This window comes from Homalodisca vitripennis, chromosome 7 (assembly GCF_021130785.1).
Source record: "Homalodisca vitripennis isolate AUS2020 chromosome 7, UT_GWSS_2.1, whole genome shotgun sequence".
Taxonomy (NCBI): domain Eukaryota; kingdom Metazoa; phylum Arthropoda; class Insecta; order Hemiptera; family Cicadellidae; genus Homalodisca; species Homalodisca vitripennis.
In genome coordinates, this window is record NC_060213.1 from 124942292 (window position 1) to 124965814 (window position 23523).

Below are 23523 nucleotides of genomic sequence, written 5' to 3' on the forward strand. Positions count from 1 at the left end.
TAAGATCATAAAACTACAATTTTTGTATTATTTTTTTATTTAAAATTTTTAACACGTTTTATCATTCAAATAAAATTTTAAGTCAAATATTACAAGTTATAGTGTACTTTCTTCCCTATATAATAAAAGAAAAATCCTCTCATTATGCTGTATTGTTTAAAAAGTTATGAATTATTTGGCTGAATACTACATAAACACCAAAAGAGTGCTTGGCTTTCAAAGGGTTAATGTAAGTTTTGTCTCCTTGGAAGAAGGGGAAACCAGTTCTGTACCAGCCTCTGCAGTCAAAACAGGCAGGGCTAGTAACAGCCCTTAACACTTAGGGAGCCCTACCAACTCCCAACGGTTGCAGTAGACTAGACATATCGATCTACCCCTGCATCCCAATATCTCGCGATTTGCGGTTAGTAATATGCCGCTCCAGGACATCTATAAGGTTGCCCAGATTTAAGGGACATATCGGTTTTTGCTGTGCCCAGTGTGGATTCAACTAGAAGGTATAAACCAGCCAGAAGAGAACTCCTTCCGGGGAGCTTCTATGATTCTGTAAATCCTCATAATTTGTAAGTCTACAACATTATGCAGACTGAACAACCGGCTTCTAAGACTTTTCATTTGATAGGTTAGTTAGTGGGAAGTCCTTTCTGACTTGCAGAGTCTTGGCGTTCTCTTACTCCTGGATGTGATAGAAGAATGAAAATATCAAAAAACCTGAGGACTATTTTGTGAAAATCCAAAGGAATTCAAGAGACAAGGGGTTTTTACTCCAGAGAAGATTAGGACATGCATGCTTTAGTAACACCTTAGAATGTTCCATCTTGCTTGCAAATAGCATTCATTTCTTAAAAGCATCATTCCACCTGTCTTTCTGTTTGATTTCCATAAAAGACTTTTTAGATGCAACAACCTTATGGCCTTGCAGTCTTTGGTGACGTTAGCATAAAAACCTCCGAACTTATGTTCTCAATAGCAGCGTGAGGAAAGCTAAGTTTTTTTGAGGTTTTGGTTTTCAGTTTATTGAAATTAAATGTTTTTCCATGATTTCTTAAATTCTAAGGTTCCTTGTGCATACGTTTCTAAAACGTATACATGTAATCTGCAGGTTTAAAGTAAAGTCTCTTTGTTCTATTAATAAAATCATCATAATTTAAAATCTTTGTCCCGATTTTAAAATCAGATGTCATCATCTAAACCATCCATGAAATTTTAGTTCTGTGAACTGTTCATTTTTTTAATTCAGGATCTTTTAGAGTTTCAGATCTCTAAATTTGATACGATAAAGCCAAGACATAACAGATGATAAACCAATTTTTAGCAATAAGATAACTAAACTGTAATGTTCAACTACTTTTAAACGGAAATGAAAATAAGAAAAATTTAAATTAGATAAAGGCAATTGTTGTAACTACGGAAAATCTTAAGGATTTTTACTTGAATTAATATATTTTTAGCTTCAAATAACAGGGATATAGTTAGACTACGAACAATGAATTTTCAAACTAACCAAAGTAATTATAGCAATACTGCATATAGAACATTTTGATTTATTAAACCCAACTGAAATTTGTCCAGTCTAAACCCTTTCACAGTTGGTCTTATAAAGGTTTTCAGACCACCCTTGTACAGTAATGGAACAGAATTTTGCACATTCACAGTATTTCTTAAAAGGTGTCTCACACCGATTGTTTAAGAAGTGAAGTAAATGGTTTCCTAACAAAATCATCCTTTTTTTAAGCACAGAGTGTGCCAAAATCTAAGTTTGGTTATTGAGGCCACCTGATAATATCAAAACATCTCCTGACAAAAATTACGTGTACCAGTGATTTCCAATTAGTTGTGGAATACATATACATGAAATGAACTTAACAAGTAACATGAATCAAGTGCATAGTGAAAACAGAGTAAACAAGGGCGTCTATTTACTCTCGGGTGATAACAATAGTTCCATTCTTCGCCACAGGGAGTATTGTTCGCTCAGCGTAGAATGGCCTTCGGGCTCCAACGTCTTGTTTGCAACAAGGAAAACTCTCGTTGCCCTGCGGTATCGAGTGAATATGGTGCTTCTGTTCACAGCGAGATTTGATGATTAGTGGAAGATGATCAGAATGGTCTTCCAACTGGTTCTACATGTCATATTGTATACTATGAGCCCTTTTTATTCTTAGCCAGAGCCTCTTGTGTCGCACAGGAAATTATCCAGGCTCCTTGCAAGAGGCACTCGTTATCATATCTTCCTCAGTATCTTGCAGGAATCTAAACGATCCGGCACGCAGTTTCAAGAAGTCGACAACTGGCATCTCCACTTGGCCCATTTAATGGTGTTTTTATCACAATTTGGAAATCCATAACACATTATAGGCTCTTCTTTGAAAACGGAAAGCCACAAATCGTGTTGTCCATGAAAAACAACGTGTTTTTCAAGACCATCGTTGAAACGTTGTAATGCGTCATGTGTAATTAAGAATAAGAATAAGAATAAGAATAGATTTATTTCCTTTTTTTTTATACAATGGTACAGTATTATACAAAACAGTAAATTATTTACAAAATTAATATAACCAATGAGTTCTTACCTATAAACTTAACTACACATTATACTCGTACTATATTTAAAAATTTACAAATATGGATAAAAAGAAATCTAGGGCCTCTTAGGCAATGCCTGTTTTGAGGTTCCTACAATTTAAATTAACAAAAAAAATCTCAGCTAACAGAGAGGAAAAAAAATTATACTAACTTTAAAAACAAACGGTCTACTTTACTTGAATTGTTGCCATACCTAAACTTTGCAAAAACTTCAACAAACAAACAAAATCGGTAAAAAAGAATTAATAAAAAATAATTATTAATCACCGACATCATTGTGAATTTATTATTTTGTAATATTTTGTGAAAATACAGGCTGTAGTCAGTTGTACCATAAAAACTACTCATTTGTCACTATATTAGGTTTACTGCTGTATATTAAAAAGAAAATCAACACTATTTACTTCTACAAGATAATCATTTAATTTTTTTTTTTTTTAAGTGAATTCCAGGAGTCGTGTCCATTTATAGGTCCTTTCGTAATCTGTAACCCTGATCTTTTTCGACATTGCAATTCAGAAGGTGCCAACCTGACCACTTAGCTAGCTCGTCCTTGTCTGGTCTTCCTGTCACCTTAAAATATTCAAGTTCGGAAATTCGCGAATGGAAACAAACGATAGCGGTCGTTATTAAATGCATTGCACATTCCTAGTTTGATTAAGGAGTTCGTTCTTCTCTCAATACAGTAACCAGCATCATCCTACCGCCTACCCTGTAATTTTTTTGTGAAACGGTAATTTGCTTCCTTCTAAAAGTGCTGAACTGCAAGAGGAAATTAATGTTCAGTTAGTTTTTTATAGTCTGTAATTTGTATAGTAGTTGTAAACGCAGTACAGTTGAAAACAATTTCATGTAAGGTCATCAATTACGGTGTATAAAACAATAATAAATACCAACAGGAAATGTTGTTCGGATTGGTTACAGTCGGAAATTATGTTCTACATTAGAACGCAATAATCGGAAGATGAAAGTGATTCATGGACACTGCTGAGTTTTTATTGGCGATAAATAACGAGATCGTGTTAACTAACATTAGCGGACGCTATAGTTAAGAATGGAGACCGAGATACGCCCGCGTCTGTTTGTCGTAGGCCAGTAGACTTGCAACGATCGTGTCACGTACAGTTCGCTCGTGTTTGTCCCCCCTCCCCCTCCCTTCCCTACAACCGCACTGGTCAGCTGTTGCAGCTCCAGTGTAGGTTAGGTTAGGGTGGACGATGTCACCAGTGATTCATCACCATGCGTAACGCGTGCAGTGTGGCATCGTGGTAGTGAGTAGTGGTAGTGTTAGTGTGCGGAGCGCAGTAGCAGTGCAGTGTTAGTGATTCAGTGTGCAGTGTGTGTGATCAAGTCGTAGTTTGGAGTAGGTACCGCAAGGTTCGGCGTTGTTGCCAATAATTTTCCATCCCTGTCAGGCGCTTTGGATTTGTCATATTGCGATCGGTGGAGACTATTATTGTATTTATGAGCAATTAGTGATCAGTACATTTAACGTATCTAAACCTATCGACATTATTAGTTTTAGATCTGACAGCGCCGTGATTAAATTTTTCTTTTCTGTTTATTGACAGAGTAAAAAATTACTGGCCACATCTAATTATAAACATCGCACCCTGTTTTTGTGATGATAAATTGTAACCGGACATCGTGTTTAAAAAGAACACAAATTCCCAACCACCTGTATGGACTTTTTATTGTTGACAACAGTGTGCTGAAGAATAAAATCAAGAATCTCAATCAGTTAGTGACGCCCACCACCTAACTCATCTAGATTGACTTGTTGTGAAGGCCCTCTTGCTGTGATGTAGGACAATACGGAGTACCGCAGGGGTCGTTTATTGGTCCAGTGCTGTTGCCGCCACCGACTTTTATAGTGTTAGTGTGGTTTTGTGGCACGATGTGGTTGTCCGTGCTGCGTAAGCTGGCGAACTGCCTGTGCCCCTTCTCGTTCACCTTCTATCCCCAGAAGCCTCCGGAACATTCGGACCTCATTGCACAGGAGGTGGCGGTCGGCCTGTCCACCCCGAGGATAAGGTGAGGATTTCAGAAATTTCAGAAAAGTGAGGAAGGTCATTTTGATAGATAGTATGTAAGGGCTGTTGAAATATTCGTTTGTGATTTCATTTTTAATGTGAAACTGTTTACAAATGTAGATAAGAACATGATTTATTATGCTAGTAATTTATTTCGTACATGATTATAATTTTACGTAAATAAATAAAAAAATACGTTTTATGAGACACAGATATGGCATTATGAAATTTCGTTTGTTTGCATACAGGATTTGAACGTAGGTTTAATATCCATTACACCAGCAAGGATCGAAAGTAGCATATTTCCAATCGCAATAGTGCTGTCAACAAATAACGCGGTCTGATGTTATAATTCAAATTATCAGGTTGTTTATCGCGCCAAGAGATAAGACTGTTTATTGTTGACGTAACAACACACCGAGGACTGGACGAGCGTTACCGAGTCCTTATTTGTTTGAAAACCTTTCGCCAACGTCAGTTCTAGGACCTGTTTTATTATTTTTGTTACGAATCATCTGATTAGTGGTCTAGGACACACAGAATTGGTACGATACCCTCCTCTCTTTTTTTTTCTAAAATACTGAAATTCGATTAGATTGAAGATTTATAAATTATTTCATATGTTGTGCTGGTTCTTTCTATGCAGTACAAACAGCATGAACAGTTCTGTCTCACCCTGTACGTCTGAATGGTCAGTGGAATGGGCGTTGTAGTATCTGACGTTCACGCATTGTCTACAAATATCGTAGTTTTGAGCAATAAAAACAATTTATATTATATTATTATCGTACTTCCAACATGTTTAACGGTCCGAAATTGGATGGAGTACTTATAACAAATGTATTACATGTTTAATTACTATACATTGAAATAGAATATAATTCATGATTCTCTGTATATGACGTCATAAGTCATTTCAAAAATGTTAAGTCTATGTAATTTTATAGTTTAAAATCAAATTCTACTCAATATCCGTCTTTTTCGTGGCTTTGCATCTGCCTGATTACCTATCGAATGGTTTATTACCCGTGTCAGTCAATGGCGTTTGCCATCCATTGTCAATCAGTACGTCTATAAACCATTGTCAGTCAGTGAGTCTGCCACCCGTTGTCAATGAATGTGTTGGACCCCCGTTGTCAGTCAGTGAGTCTGCCACTCGTTGTCAATTAATGTGTTGGTCCTCGTTTTAAGTCAGCGAGTCTGCCACTCGATGCGTTTATTACCTATTGTTAGTCAGTGCGTCTGCCACTCGTTGTCAACTAATGCGTTTATTACCTGTTGTCAGTCAGTGAGTCTGCCACTCGTTGTCAACTAATGCGTTTATTACCTGTTGTCAGTCAGCGAGTCTGCCACTCGCTGTCAATTAATGCGTTTATTACCTGTTGTCAGTCAGTGAGTCTGCCACTCGTTGTAAATTAATGTGTTGGACCCCCGTTGTCAGTCAGTGCGTCTGTCACTCGTTGTCAATTAATGCGTTTATTACCTGTTGTCAGTCAGTGCGTCTGCCACTCGTTGTCACTTAATGCGTTTATTACATCTAATCATTCAGTGCGTCTGCTACTCGTTGTCAATTAATGTGTTGGACCCCGTTGTCAATTAATGCGTTGATCATAAATTACCAATTAATTTGGATTACAAACAGACCCACATTAAACACAGGTGACGGGTTGAAAACAGACATTTTCGTGGTTTACCTGCACGTCCTTACAAAATGCGAAATGATCTTGTATTGGACATGAGATCAGAGTGAACCTATGTTATCCTGTGACTACTGCGTGGAAGATTTGCTGAAGTCGCTGTCACTCCCTCCCCCCCGCCCCACCACCCGCGTTGAAGCGGTCAGTCATGTTCCCTATCTGTTTCCCAGAGATGTTATCGCTATCGCCTGAAATTCAGTTGCACATTCCTGACACCAGGCTCGCTATCGCTCTCCACTCCCCCTCCCTCCTCCCTCCCCCATTATTGTAAATAGACTCGTGATTGTGGTATCATTGTTTTCGACGTCAACAGCGGAGCTTACATCCTGTCTGTGGGTCATCGAATCGCTCGTTTTTTGATTGTGCAATCTTATTGATTTCTAACAGCAGAAAGTGACCACTTTGTAAAATAAATCTGTCGAATTTGGCGCCGTCTGATGGCGTACTGGCCTATTCGTAACCCTAACCGGATTTAGAATCTATTTTAGCAACGTTTTAAATACGGATATTATTTTAAAGACTGACGTCACTCGGATTTACGATCCTATCTAATCATTATTTCACCCTTTTTTAATTTAACATTCTCTGGTGGGTGCCTATCTTGATTGTAGTTCCATAAAAACCTAAACCTAAAACAGTGTTGTTACGACCTTAGTGTTAATCGTAGCATCGTGGAAGATGTCTCGTTTTTCGATATTTTTATTGATTATTCAGGAAAAACATTAAACTAATTTGTACTTTACCGTTTACATATTCGAAAAGTATGTAGTTTACTTTAAAAAAGATTTAAAGCATTTGGATGAGTATTAATTATATCTATAAAATGAGACATCTCCCTTAACGATACGATAAAAAAGGGAGTAAAAGTGCATAAGGTTTAACATTGTTCGTGTGGAAAAAAACTCAAGCCCGGTTTGTTAAACCTCGCACTTTCAAGCCCCGACTTTTGGTCGAAGAGTTTAATGGAGGTGTCTTTTTTTTTGAAAATATAATTGATAAGCGTACAAACGCTGATAGTTTTTTTATGAAAGTACTGTATACACTTTTTAATGTTTAAATAAAGAAGAACAAGGAATTTACACCTTTTATTCTGAATAACAACCAATATCGATCATGGAAAATCAAAAAGGTTTTGAATAATACTAATTATCTCTTAAAATAAATAACTTCCATAATTGTATGACCAAAAATAGCGCGTAACAGTATTTGAGGTGGGTAAAATCAATTTCCTGTCTCTAAAACTAGCCTAAGTATTTATATTAGGGCCTTCTTGACCACGACGTATACAACAAATCTAAAACACATCTGAACAACAAAAATACCTACTTAATTCTTTTTAAACTTTTAACCCCCAATTTTATAAAATACAAATGCTTCTCTCTGAGAAACGGTAATTTATTTTGTGCCTTAGAAGTTTGGTATGAATTGATTTGTAAACTTATATACATATTGGCTCGATATGGTTTTACAAATAATAAGCACACATTCCTTCAATTCATCATCATCGTTGTTGTCGTTTATTGGTCGTTAAAGAACCGAGTTACTCATCGCGGCAGTTGCCTCGTATCTCTAACGGGAATCGCTAGCTCCGATGACGTAAAATCGTACGGAGGGTCGTAAAACCATGGTCGCTTACTTACTATCAATCATCGGTCAGAACAATCATCGATCGTTCAGGGCCTACAAACAAACGTGCGTGGCGTGTTTACAAAACATTTGGACAAAATATGCTGATTTTATTTTAATAAAATCAAACATTAGGACCTTAACGATCTCGAGGATCGCGCTTATGGATTTTTTACGAGCGTTATCCAACTATCACCAGGGGCGGATTTAGCATTAAGTTTGGGGAGCTGTCACAACTGGGAGGGGAGGTTATGGAATACTCCTTTTTGAATGGTAGGCACAAGAGGCCCTCTCTTGGAAAATAAAACAAAATACATCTTTAAATACATATCTACGTATTTGAGAGTAATATTTAGTTTTTTATTGTTTTATGGAAAAACACATATTTTAATATTGGGGAGGTGCCTGTGACGTACCCCCCCCCCCACCCCACACACACACACACACACACACACACACACACACACACACACACACACATCCACCACTGCCTATAACTTCTGATTAGACTTATTGATTAATTAATAATGGTCAGTTTTACCCGATAGCGTGCAAAAATTTAGATTAACTTCCATATTCTAGTCATACATACATTAACCAATACCCAATGGCGCAGTGTAGTGGGTACAGCAGTTATCGCGAGATAACCGAATCAAGCAACGCCGAGCGTGGCTGATGCTTGGATGGGTGACCGCTGAGCGATCTATCCTTGCAAGCAGCCCGCCTGCCCGGCCATGGGTGGTGGTTCGGAAGTTACCTTTAAGCCGTTGGTCCCCAGGCTAAGCGTTAGAGAGGGCCGTAACTTAGCCTGGTAAAATAAGACATCCTTTACTTCCTTACGCTAAATATGTGGTACTGCCTTTTGTAAACTGCGTTCTTTGCAAATGTTCTGACGATTCCATAATTTATGTTAATTTTGCGTATTTATGTAACCCGTTTTTTATGTCGCCTGTCTACTTGGTATTTCTACTCCACTTTTGTATTTTCTCCGGAAAAAAGTCAATTGATGGAGCGACATGACAAACTATTCCACATGCCACAAGTTGAAATATGGAATATATCGACGTATAAAAAATTAAGTACCAAACAAGAATAGGAAGGGCACTGATTATTTTAAAGCGTATAGAGTTAGTTCCTTAACAAATACCAAACTTAGCTGCACCACAGCTCTTATTACGAACATTATTACGAACTATAATAAATAGTTCAGCCGTAGCAGAAATGCGTAGAAAATGTTAAACTTAAAAATATTAATGAGTGCTCAGATTATATTATTTGTCACCATTAGTAATATCTTTATTTGTTATGGAATATATGGACATTGTTAACTAATTGGGTTTATTAGAGGGTTGTCCAGACCCTGAGGGTACTGGAAACAACCTTCCCTACCACCAGACCCTATTCAAAATGCTTAGATTATAGCTGTATCGTGTGGTACGATTTGGGAGTGCCGATGGCCGAGCGGTCTAAAGACGTTGGACTTTGGGTCTGAGCCAGAGATAGCGCAGGTTGGACTCCAGTCTGTGACCGAAGCACTTTTTATCACTGTATCGACTCTCCCCCGTATTCCGTTTGATAAGATCCTCGCACAGGCCAGTGGCCCATCAGGACGGGCAGAATAAGGCTTAAAAGGGGGTCGGCTTCTTTTTCAAAAAAAGTAAAGTACTGTATAGTTTTCAAACTGGTACAAAGGTATAAATTTTTATGATATATTAAATCCTAATTCTGGCATCTCGTTCGCTTGCTGCGATCAAAAACCTATTGATGATGAGATTTTCAAAAGGTGTATGTTTATCTGATTTATAGACTATTATACAATCAGACGGCATTTTATTATCGATGTAATTTTATTGTAACCTCCAAAGACAAGGAACGAACCAAAGCTAGGCGGTTTGAACTGAACGTACTAAGACATATTATGGACTTATCTTCTGCCCACATTCTCTTCAATTGCTTACAATGTCCACTGCATTTTTACGACCACTCCCCAGCTTCCGGACGGCGTGATCGGGCGTGGAGTGTCCTGATGCTAGTGATGGGAGAATCGAATACAGTGTATTATAATGCATCCTTGTATTCGAATACGTTTTCTAGCAGACAAGTCTAGACTTGTCTTGCCTCTTCCCGTAATCTATTGTTTCTTGGGTATTTGGAATTGCCCTGCCAAAAAGGTGGGAAAATCCTTTACCTTTCTGTGCCTCTTCCAAACATGTCATACCCATAATTTATGTACTCCAGAAAAAAATGTTTACCCGCTACAATGTTCAGTCCCGTCTAAACGATTCTTTTCTACTACAGGTTTTGTCACCAATAATCATAGAAATAGATTGAAGCCAAAAACCTCAATCATGTTTTGTTTTCACACAGCAACATGAAATAAACATTAATTTTTGTTTTTATTGTTAACAAATGTAAGTAATAAATTTATTATTTGTACAATTTATTGTCAGGTTTGAAAATGTTTAATTACTTATTCCAAATTATGAATCTTTCCTTTATTATTCTTTTCATAGTCCATATAAATATGAAACATTCATTTATTCATTTAAATCCTCCAACGGATGGACACATGCGTATGAATACGAATACAGCTCTTGAATACTTTATTTGAATACTAAACGAATGAATACTGTAGGTTTGAATCGATTCTTCCAGAGTAATCGTATTCATTTCAAAAGTATTGGAATTCATTTTGAAGTATTCGAAAATGTGAATACCCGTGGTGTATTCGATTCTCCCATCACTACCTGATGCGTTTAAGAGGTTAAATGTAAGAAAGGACCATATGGTCTTAATTTCGCCTCAATAAAGAAGTGTTTCTTTCTTTATTTTCTTTCTTATGCGTTATCCTCGGCTTCTTCCGGAGCCCGCACAAACTTCAAAGAAATGTATCCCTCATTTGAGTTACCGCAGGCGTTTAACTTTCCTTTCCATTAGTCTTTATAAAGTGTGTATCAAACTTAGCAACTTTTAAATACAAGGGTTCACAAAAGGGTGTCACAATCCTCTGTGCCTGACAGTATTTCAAACATCGTATCAAACAAAAAATGTAATATATACGTAGGTCTAGAAATGTCTCGTTTTACCTCCAGTCGCCATTTTTTATTTTTTGTTACAAAATTATTATATTTAAAACTAGTTAAGCTAAAAAAACTAAATTTAGCACTTAGGTTTGAATAGATGATAGGATTTTTGTAACTGTGTCATTTTATTTAATATGAACAAAACAGCGGGCGTCTGTTGAATATTTTTAAAGTGAAATAACAAACAAAACAAAAAAACAGTAAAGTTATAAAACATTTACTGTATGCCAACTGTTTTGACATTTTTATTGCAATTCCAACGGTACTTGTTTCAACAAAATCCGTCAAAGCATAAGCGAGCAGGACCACTTGAAAGATACGCTTGCACAAGCCAGGAGCAACAAACAACTGATAACTCTCAACTGTGACATGTTTGGCGCTCCTGGCTTGTGCAAGCGTATCTTTCAAGTGGTCCTGCTCGCTTATGCTTTGATGGATTTTCGTTGAAACAAGTACCGTTGGAATTGCAATAAAATTTTTTAAATAGTTGTTAACTTGTAAATTTGTTATAACTGATGTAAAAAAACTGATGACTATCAAAAGACAAAATGTTCACTAGTTTTAAAAATAATAAGATTTTACAAAAAAAAAAAAAAAAAAAAAAAAAAAAAAAAAAAAAAAAAAAAAAAAAAAAAAAAAAATACAAATTAGTGGTCTGCGGCTCTAAACGAGATGTTGCTCGATTTATGTTTATACAGTTGGCATTTTTGTTTGAAATGATGAATACTATCGCCCACAGAAGATTGTGACACCCTTTTATGAACACCCTGTGTGTATTTTTAACTGTGAATGCAACAAAATTATTTATTGGGAGAGTCGATGGCCGAGCAGTCTAAGACATCGTACTTTGATTCTGAGTTGTAGCGCAGTCTGTGACTAGAGCGCTTTTTATCAGTACAATCGACCTTGTACTGTTTCGACTCTCCCCCTTATTCTGTTTGATTAGATCCTCGCAGAAGCCACATGTGGGCAGACAGAATAAGCTTTAAAAGATAGACCTTTCCTTTAAAAACATTTTAAAAAACTATAATGGTACCAATAACTCGAAGACTCTTTTACCAAAATTTAGTATGGTTTTAGTGACCCTTTTATGGGATTTTGTTTTGCTTTCACAAAATAGTTACAGTTCTCAGTGCTAAGGTACGCCAACGTTTGCAATGAAGTTATGAGAATTTCCTCATAATTTCTTCTCGATACTTCCACCATTCGATATTTTCGTCCATTTGCATTCAATCCAATGCATTGTTCGGGTTTCCTTAGTCCGGTACGGTTAGCAAATGTATTATATCCACCCCACACACGCGCGGGTCGGTCGGCTGCCTGGTAGGCGGGGGAGGGGAGGGTGGCGTCTTTTCCAAGAACATTCGCTTTCTCTTAGAGCCCATCCTTCGGGTATTCTCGTGAACCAAGTGGCAAGGACTGGAATGTGTACCGATTTATTCAGTCGTCTCGTGGTTATATTCGAATAAAACGTGTTCCGGTTGTTCAGTTCTTTAAAATCAATCAAAGAATGACAGTATTCAAATTACAAATAAAGCAATTCGCATTATCTCTAATTTGAATTCTTTGTTTGAAGGTTATTTTTAACGATGGAATGATTGTGAAGGAAACAGGATTTTTCCGGACATTTGCCATCGTTCAGTGAAATAAGAAATCAGTAACACTACGTTTCGAGATCTGATCTCTTCTTCTTGACATCACTGTTAAGTGGGTGTGAGGCGTAATGTGAAGGAGCGGATCACTCATGCGTGATAGTGTGATGAGGATGAGTTGTTGAACTTGCAGACTAATGGTGTTCTAGAATCGTACTTGTAAAAAGTGAATGAAAATATCTTTTAGTAGATGATAGATAGAAAGTTAAATATGTAAGGTGCTGCAATCAAGTTTTGCAATCAATATTTTATTTTAAATTTTAAATTCATTAACGTGATAACTTCCCTAAAGAAAGAAAAAGTAGAAACATTCTTTTTTGATCACTCTACGAGGAATTACAGCCATTTCAAGGCGGATTTTAGGTGGTTTTGTGGTCGGACCGAAATAGAAATGGCTGAAGATAAGAATTTGATATTCTTACAGCTTCAGGGAATGACATGGTTTTTTATTTGTGCACTACTAAATAAATTTAATAAAAGGTATAACATAAGAAACTGCAAGTTTTTATCTTAAGGAAATTACCTTTTTTTATAAATAAAGATGTCTGTCATCTTTTATGAACATACTGTAAAAAGTTCATATCCTCATCTTCAACTGTTTTCTCTGATAGAAAATGTATATTTTTAATTATTTTTTTCATAATATACTTTTTATCACTTAAATTATTATTTCTCTGGTATTGTTTAGGGCTAGGGATTTTTTACAATATTTATTTAACAGTAATAATTATGTTTTTTCATATTTTACTTAATACTACATTAATCCTGTACAATCGTTGTACAACCATTGATTTTATCACCTAAAATGAACAATTAATTATATATATATAGTGTTGATGGTGTACTATGCGAAAATGACCGGAGCGACAATATTTCATTGATGTAATCGATGACGTTGGTTATTTCGCCACTCCTACGTATTGACATAAAGAAGAAGAGATCAGATTGCAGATCTCGAAACGTAGTGTTACTAAATTTCTTGTTTCACTGAACGATGGCAAATGTCCGGAAAAATCTAATGTGAACTTTAGAGATTCGTGCAGGACAGTGTTTAAAAATTTGCAACTGATGACTTTGCCATGTCTCTACATCTTAGAAACAACCTCATATTGTTTGTCTAAATGTGCCTTAACCAGGGGACAAGACATACATGAATATGAGACAAGAGGCAGAGATAACTACCGTTCGGGAATGCACAGAACTGTGGTTTACGAACATTTACCTTTACAGGCAGGTGTTCATTTTATACATAGATTGCCAAACTCCAAACTTAAAATTGCCTCAACGCCCAGGATGTTATTAAAATCGTCACAAACTCCGCCTGACGTCAAAAGCCTTTTACAGTGTTAACGAGTTTCTGGCATTCAACTGGGAGACCACGCGATGAGGAAACTCACTCCAGCGCCGAAAGTGGGCGTAATTGGCATGGTATGAATGGGGCGTGGATGTTGTAAGTCTGAATGTGGCCTCGATGTGGGATGGATAACAAAATTTTAGATATGAAAATAGACGTGTACATTGGTAACTGCAATTAAACGATTTCATTTGACAACGCGTAGATTAGGTAAATATTTCTCGGGTGGGTAGTACATTCTCTGCCGCGCGCCCAGATCCCTTGGCCCAGCTGTACTAATCGTTGCCCAAAACTTGCCGACGAATGTGCGCGGTGCCGAGTCATGCTAATTCGACTTATATAAAATTGCGCGCTGTGTCCGCCGAAGACCATATAAGAGTCCTGAAGGCCCAGTGTATGATGTGCAGGCCCGTCAGGTTCTCCTTCCTTACCGGGGAGTCCGCCACTACTTGGCATGCTGACCACCGGTGCCCTTCTGTGTATGGCAGCTTCCGGGCATTATGCGTGATATCACCCTGCGGCAAACATGCTGAATACATTCTTTCTTGTTGAGTAACCCGTGTCAGAATCGGGTGTCGTCAGCACATGTATGGGGGTTAACACTCTTCTCTATTCTCTGTTTCAATCTTGTCTCCTGTATCTATTAATAAATTATTTTGTCAACTTCTTAGTTGTATTGTGTACGTTTCAGAATATTGTTTTTCTAATGAAAGAATATTTCATTCCATTAAATGAATTTTTCAAAACACCTTTTGTGTTCCTTGTGATCTCTCTTTTGCTCGATCAATTATAATCGCCTCCTTGTTGAATTGTGAATGTTTGTGTTCGAAATAATAGAGAAATGCTGCTAAACTAGTGTTTGCATGTGGTGATTTAAAACTAAAGAACACTTTATTATTTATCACCTTTTTTTAACTCTGCATTACAACGTTTGGATAATAAATCACAAATTAGAGTCACACATCTTTTTTTTGTGATTCCTCTTTGATTCGATCAATTTCAATTGCCTCCTCGTTGATTTGTAAATGTAAATGTTCGAAATAATAGAGAAATGCTACTAAACTAGTGTTTGCGTTTGGTGATTTGAAACTAAAGAACACTTTATACATCACCTTCCTTTAACTCTGCATTACAACGTTTGGATATTTATAAATCATAAATTAGAGTCACACATCTTTTCTTGTGATTTCTCTTTGATTCGATCAATTTCAATCGACTCCTTGTTGAGTTGTAAATGTTATTGTTCGAAATAATAGGGAAATGCTACTAAACTAGTGTTTGCGTGTGGTGATTTGAAACTAAAGAACACTTTATACATCACCTTCCTTTAACTTTGCATTACAACGTTTGGATATTTATAAATCATAAATTAGAGTCACACATCTTTTCTTGTGATTTCTCTTTGATTCGATCAATTTCAATCGACTCCTTGTTGAGTTATAAATGTTAATGTTCGAAATAATAGGAAAATGCTACTAAACCAGTGTTTGTGTGTGGTGATTTGAAATTAAAAAACACTTTATCACCTTCCTTTAACCATGCACTGAAATATTTATAAATCATAAATTAGAGTCACACATAAAAAGTAGAAAAATTCTTTTTTGATCACTCTACAAGGAATTGCAACCCTTTCAAGAAGGATTTTAGGTGGTTTTATGGTCAGGCCCAAATAGAAAAGGCTGAAGATGAATTATGTAATATTTTTACAACTTCATGACATGTTTTGAATAGCATTGGTTTTATTCTTGCAGTACTAAATAATTTTTTTTTATGTATAACTTAAAAATTACACATTTTGAAACAAGTTTTCTTAAGGAAATTACTTTCTTTATAAATAAACATGTCTGTCATCTTTTATGTACATACTGTAAAAAGTTCATATCCTTATCTTTAACTGTTTTCTCTGATTAAAAAATGTATATTCTTAATTATTGTTTTCATAAAATACTTTTTAACACTTAACATATTATTTCTCTGGTATTGTTTAGGGCTAGGGATTTTTGGCAATATTTATATAACAGTAATAATTATGTTTTTTTTCATATTTTACTTAATACTACATTAATCGTGTACAATTTTCTTCTACAACCATTGATTTTATTACCTAAAATGAACGATTAATAATATACATAGTGCTGATGGTGTATTATGCGAAAATGACCGTAGCGACAATATTTCATTGATGTAATCGTCAATATGATGACGTTATTGATTTCGCCACTCCTATGTATTGCTTAATATTGTTTATTTACATTGTTTTAGGTTACATTGGTTTAAACAATGAATAAGTATAATTTTGACCCCATTTTATTTTTGAGGGGAGTTACTTTGTGATGTGAAAGTTCGATGTACATCTTAGCAACAAAATGAATTTTTTAATTTGTTTCCAATTGAAAATTTTGTGAAATTTGACTGGTTTTTAAAATTTATTGTGCTTCTATAAAATTAATTGCTTTTAAATTTTAACAGTTTACATTGAAAATTTATAAGCACCTTTAGAAAGAAAAATGTTATTATAATAAAAATATTATAATAACATTTAAGTTGATAAAAGTTACTCTATACATTTTTAATGAAATTTTATTTATAACAACTATAATTTTATTTAATATATAGTTTTATTGTTTTATTATTAGCTAATATTCTTCAAATACATAGTTAAGAGTTCATATAAAATATTTTAGCAAAAACTAATTAGGTCAATTTTAGCATAATCTGGGCAGCATTGCATAGTGTGTTAGTATTTTAAATTTATAAAACTACATGTGTCCAATTTGTATGACACTGTTTTGCTTAAAATTAAAAAAATAAATCTTTATCGAATTGTTTTTGTGGTAAAAATATAGAACCTTTTTGTCATAAAAGTAACAAGTTTGATTTCTAATAAAAATATTTAAACATGTTTAAATTTTTATAAATGCTGTTATTTCTAAACACTAAAGTAAGAGTTTATCATAAACATTTTTACACAACCAAAACAATTAAGATATAATATGTAAAAGAGTTTTTTTTTTCTGTGTTAACATTTAAACCCAATAATTCCCACCTTACACAGTTGATATGTATTTCTGTTCAATTCTGGCAAGAATGATTGACTGACTTGTAAATATTCTATCTTGTTAATTCATATGTTATGATGCCGTGTGTAAATATTCTATCTTGTCAATTCATATTTTATGATGCCGTGTGTAAATATTCTATCTTGTCAATTAATATTTCATGATGCCGTGGCATTCCAGCACATCTCTGTAAAAAATGAGGACTTTTAATTTGTACAGAAAACTTTCCTGTGCACTTTGAAAAAGGATAAGAACACTGTTTTGAGACCTCGTGTTATCAACATTTTTCGGCAGATAATCCTCTCCACTTGGTTCTTTTGGCCCCTCTTTTCTTCTGGGATGTATTGCATAACTCCTAGACCCTCCTGAGATTACAGTGCCACAAGCTTTGGAAATTAAGGACTGTTTATAGAAATTAAATATTATATCAAATTTAACTTATTACTATATTATTTAAAACATAATGTTAACCAAAGAGTTACTCTCATCTAGAAGTTACCTACTAATAAAACAAACTAAAATATATTTTTCAAAACATTTTACATTTAGAGAACTCCAAAAGTATTAAATCTAATATCACAAAGGCTATTGGATTGAAATTGACTGTTCAACAAGCTCTAGTAGTAGCTTCAACTTAACAGACAGCTGTTGTCAAGGTGAATTCAAAGAAATATCCTTCCAGTTGTATTACTTAGATTTCAGGCTCTTGTGTTTTTGTTGAGCTCAATCTCAACTTTGTAAGATACTCGTGGGAAGAATATATATCACAAAGAGATAGAACAAGTTGAGGTGTCTATCAAGATCTTCTTAACCAGGAAAGTTTCAGTAGTTGAGTTTAGTCGCCTACCCTGTACTCAGATGAAGATCGAGAGCTTGCCCTCTCTTCGAGTACATTCTCAGCCAGTGTAGGAGACTAAACTCAACTACAGGGAAAATATAGAATTGAATATATTTATTGCATTGATAATATATATAATTATTACATTGTATTGCAATAGTCAATAACACCAATTTTTAAAATTATTTATCTTAAAAACTAAATCCATTCACTCGACTTTCCATACAGTTGCACGCAGGCACACATTCACACACATACAAATACAATTTGTGAGATCAACCCCCTGGATTGCAACACTGCCGTGAATATCAATCCCGAGTAAACTCGCCAACTGAGTAAAAAGCACAAGACACCAGGTAGTGTTTTGATTGGGTTTTAATTTTTTTTTTTATTTGTTTCTAAATTTAGTGTTTCAGGAAGACTGTTAATGAATTTGATCCCAGCTTGAGAAGGGAGGCGTTCAAATGCTGCTGTTCTATGCTGTCGGGCTCGAAAGCGCCCCCGAGCTCTTGTCTCGTATTTGTGTATATCACTGCCCTGCATCAATATACACTGAAATCGACAGTAAAATGAAGTCTCTAAAATATACAAGCTGGGTAGAGTTAGCAAGTTGAGCTTCCTGAAGGCACTTTGACATGACTCTCTGTTGTTCAATTTTGCAATGATTCGAACAGCTTTTTTTGCAGTCTGAAAATATTCTTTCCAAGTTTGATATGGCACAAATGCCCCACAGACAAATTCCGTACGAAAGATATGGAAATATTAATCCATAGTAAGCCATCATTAAAACATCAGACCAACAAAGCTTTGATAAATTTTGAAGGACAAAAATTCCGGTTGCCAATTTAGCACATACACTTTCAAGGTGAACTTTTCAGGTTAACCCTTTATCTAGGTTTATTATATATTCTGACACTTCAGAGGCACAGTCTCTGTGGTGACTTCTTGTGGCCCAGCAAGAAGAACTTGAACAGCCTTGAAGACTTGCTCAACTTAAAAATACTCCTGATTCATATTCTAACGGTGTGTGGTTGTTGCAGTGTGGGAGGACCGAGGCACAGTCTCTGCGATGATCTATCACTGCCTGACAAGGAAAACCAACAAATCTGCCACGAGGGCTCCCTGAACTGCAAGCTGACTCTGGTCGATGGCAAGGTCAGTATTGGCTAACTTCTTATTAAAATAAGCGAGGCACAAAGGTCCTTTTAGGACTAAGCGCGGGGACAAACTGTCCTTTTCCCTCAGGACAAAAAAAAGTTGACTAACTTCATTAAGCACTTTCTTCCGTAGTATTGTCAGCTGTATGTACAATCACACCCAAACTCAATTGAACTTCTTTGTTTGAAGTTTCGTTTTGGTGATAGAAGGATTGTGAAGGAAACAGGATTTTTCTGGACATTTGCTATTGTTCAGTGATACAAAAAAATCAGTAACACTACACTTCAAGATCTGCGATCTGATCTCTTCTTCAGGTAAATAAGAAACCTAACACATAATTACAAACTAGGTTAAAATAAACAAATCATACCAGAGCGTCATAAACACAATAAGTCCATAAGTGGTTGGTCAACGTTGGTATAACGTTTTAATAGTTAGTGTTGTGTTCAGTTTATTAAGTGCATGTTTTAGAGTTAATGAAGTTGACACACAACATGGAGTTGCCTGAAGATGAAACCTTTGGTTTTGAAAGGCCTCGCCCGAAAAAATAAACAATTTGGAAAAGTAGTGTTTTTATTAATATTTAATAATATTTAAAGAATTTTCCAATTGCTCCAAGAGTCTACACAACATGGTGTTTGTGATTCCTGACTTACGCGTGTCACAACGCTCTGGTTGTTTATCTTAACCTAGTTTGTAATTATGTATTAGGTTAGTTCTTTACCTGAACAAGAGATCAGATTGCAGATCTCGAAACGTAGTCTTACTGATTTTTTGATTTTTTTCTGATGGCAAATGTCCGGAAAAATCAATTGAACTGATCAGGCCGTTGCAACGCAACTACTGGCTATAAAATGGTAGTATTTATATACAATCTGAGTTAAAAGTATGGATACACTGTGTTTAGTTTTTGATGGATAAAGATGGAGGGATGGAACTTGGGACACCTTTCTAGGAAATGGAAGTGAACTTTTTAGTCACTGTTACAACTTTGCCCATTTCCCCAATGTGGGATTTTGGGGGGCGGCTCAAAATTTTAAAATTTAAAGACCCATTATATGACATTTCTTTTGAAAGGTTTTGATAGAAGAAGAAGAACAGTGGAAACTAGAGCTTTCTATCTCAACCTAGTATAAAATGGCGGCTCATTGAAATTAATTAAGTTAAAAGTATGGATGGATCCTGCTCAACCATCAATGGACAAAGATAGAAAAATGAAAATCAGAATACCCCTCTAGGAAACAAAAGTGAGCCATTTCCCAAAAATAGGCGTTTTTGGGTCAGTTTAAAATTTGTAAATGTAAAAATACAGTAGCACTAGTACAATCTTTAAGTAATAAAACAACTAAAACCTACTAACGTATATTTTTTATATCAGATGTTTAAACTACACTGTCCCAGGACAGTTTGACAACGTCCAAGCCTGTTGTACAAACTTAAAACAGCATGCTGCAGGTTTTTTTGAATTTCCACTACTAATCTATCCCTAAGGTCATTAATGCACTGGAGTTTTGTTTTATATGCGTTGTTTTTAATGTGATCCTACACAAAGTAGTCAAGTGGAGATAGATCTGACGATCTTGGTATCCATACTTTTAACTCACTCTGTATATTTAAAAAATAAGTAATGCAATACCCTTTCATAATTTTTATTACTGACGTGTTTAAGCAATCATACAATGTTACGATACTGTGAAGATGGCATGATTGCAGATACACATTTTAGTAATAAAAATTATGAAAGGGTATTGTGTTACTTATTTTTTAATATGTTTATTATAGTAGCCGTATACCGTGAATAAAAAACTTCAATATATGTTGAAATGTGTTCAAAAAAGGGTGTCACAAACTTCTGTGGGTGATAGTATTCATTGTTTCAAGCAAAAAATGTCATATAAATATATGTCATAAAATATGTCCTTTTAAGCCGCTAGCCGCCATTCTGTATTTTTTTATTAAAAACTTAATATCTCTAGAACTATTTAAGCTAAGGAAACCAAATTTGGCACGTAGGTTTGAATAGATAAAAGGAAAACAATAATTGTGTTATTTTCTTTAATATTAACAAAGTTGCGTCTGTTGAAAATGTTTAAAGTCAAATAACAAAACACTAGTATAGTTATAAAAATTTTACCAGACACTAATTATCTGAAGAAATTTATTACAATTCCAACGGTACTTCTTTTAACAAAATCTGTTAATAAATAAGCGAGCTAGACCACTTTAAAGGTACGCTTGCACAAGCCAGGAGCAACAAACCACTGATACCTCTCAACTGTGTGCTCCCAGCTAGAGGCTAAACAAGACATTTCTCAACCAATGTTTACATGACATTTTTTGTTTGAAATCATGAGTACTATCAGCCCCAGAAGTTTCTGAACACTCTGTATATACACATGTAAAATTAAGGTTAACAATACCAAAATTATAAATTTAAGTTGTAACTAGCTGCTTTATCCTTCCAAATATTCGGTCAGGAACTCAGTATTCTATTAAGTAAGTTCAGTTGCAACAAAGCATGTAAGGTTTTTAAAATTCTTGACTTGTAAAATTAAAATTACCTGCACAGCCAAATATATTTATGCTAAGTATGGTAAAATAATAAACGTGTTTATAGCTAATTGAGTATTCTTCATTCAATTCTTTTTACTTCAGCGAAGTTCTTTATGTGCAACCAAACACTGAAAGAGCCTTTAGTTTATTAGTTTACTAATGGTTTTAATGTCCTTTTTATTGTCAGTAACAATTTGCACACATGTAACAGAATTAGTTTTTCTCTTAACTCAGTCTAAACTAGTTATATTTTTAATCAGTGTAAATATTTAACCAGTGGTGATAAGTAAGTAGCGTGGTTACAATTTTGTTTTACATCAGTCATGAACTACAGCAATTACTTTCCAGTAAAATCAGTGCAGATTGAACTAAATTGGTTGCAAAACACAAAATGTCCTTTCCAAGAAAACCCATTAATGAATGAACAGTCTGAATAAGAAAAGAAGCGAATGCAGTCACAAACACACACAGAGAATCAACAGAGACCACTGCGATAGGATGTTTGGACAGCAAACAACTAGAGACTTTGTCCTCTTTGACATCCAGCTCAGTTAATTACATGGTCAGAAGTGTGTTTGCCTTCTAGTTGTGATGATACATTTGTGTCTTTGAGGTTTACATTTCCTCCCAAAAGTTGTGCAACTCTTTCTCTGACTGTGCTCACAAGATCAGCTGGATATGTCAACTTTTGACAAGTACCTGAGCTTTTTACGGTTGGAGTATGTTATCACTTGGCTCATAAAGGTAGGTTTTGGTCTGTGTAGGGCTATGTGTTTAAATTATCAAAATTCCTAAAGTAAATGATTTTGAGTTTAGGAATTTGGAAAACATCCATTTTCCACTAATTTGATCTTCATGATCTTGGTGTAAGGCATTGGGTATTGGTCTGACTTAGAGGTAACGCAGTTTGAATTCCTCCTGGAGCAGAAAACAGTGCCAAAAACCTATGTGGTATGGGTAAAACAATACCTAAAAGGAATTTGACCTCTCCATTTTTATTTCATTAAAAAAACTAAAGTTAAATTTCATTAAAAACAACACTAATTTAAGTAATGAGCTATAGCTGCAAAGCATGTAACTTTGATGAAATGAGATTTCTACACTACAAATTCATTATGGAGGATTGCTTGGTGGTCTAAGGCACGAGTCTCCGATTTTTGAGCATTTTTGGCTGGTTAATTTGATTCCTTCCTCAGATTTTTAGGGTTTTGTGCTCTCATACAAGAATCTCTGATCTGTGAAAACATTAAGTAACATTGGTTGGCTTTTGCAGTATTTCATACAATTTCAGTTACCCATTCCGAGACCAGAAACACTATCCTTAAATTTAATCATGATAAGATCTTTTAGTAATGATTTAGATTCTGGTTGGCATATGAAACAAAATCACAACAAAATAATGTTCTCATAAAATACTACAAAACCATAAAATATATTAAACCAATAAAATAGGAATTATTTAATAAAAAATGTGTTTAACAATGGACTTATTAAGTCTGTTTGTATGAATTAAAATTTTTCTAAAAATATATTTATGGTATCCCACACTGCATGTAATAACAGTATACACTAAAATATATATATATATACCTTATCTACACAAGTTTTAGCAGTACACAAGGCAATTCTAGGCTGTTACAGAGAGCTACTGACAGGTCGTGGAAGCAAGTATGGGCTGTGCTCCGAGGCCCAGTGTTATGTCTTGTAATTCGCTACAAGTAATTCTGTATGTTACAGAGAGCTACTGACAGGTCGTGGAAGCAAGTATGGGCTGTGCTCCAAGGCCCAGTGTTATGTCTTGTAATTGGCTGCAAGTAATTCTGTGTGTTACAGAGAGCTACTGACAGGTCGTGGAAGCAAGTATGGGCTGTGCTCCGAGGCCCA

General features: G+C 35.2%; 1 protein-coding gene across 1 annotated transcript in view; it reads left to right on the forward strand.

Moving 5' to 3' along the window:
* The window catches only part of LOC124366876 (rho GTPase-activating protein 21-like), a 271854-nt gene that overhangs the window by 190608 nt on the left and 57723 nt on the right, over positions 1 to 23523 (forward strand). The window contains exons 18-19 of the mRNA XM_046823476.1: positions 4375 to 4620; positions 18969 to 19083. Coding sequence (XP_046679432.1) covers positions 4375 to 4620; positions 18969 to 19083 — 361 coding nt within the window. The remainder of the gene's footprint in view (positions 1 to 4374; positions 4621 to 18968; positions 19084 to 23523) is intronic.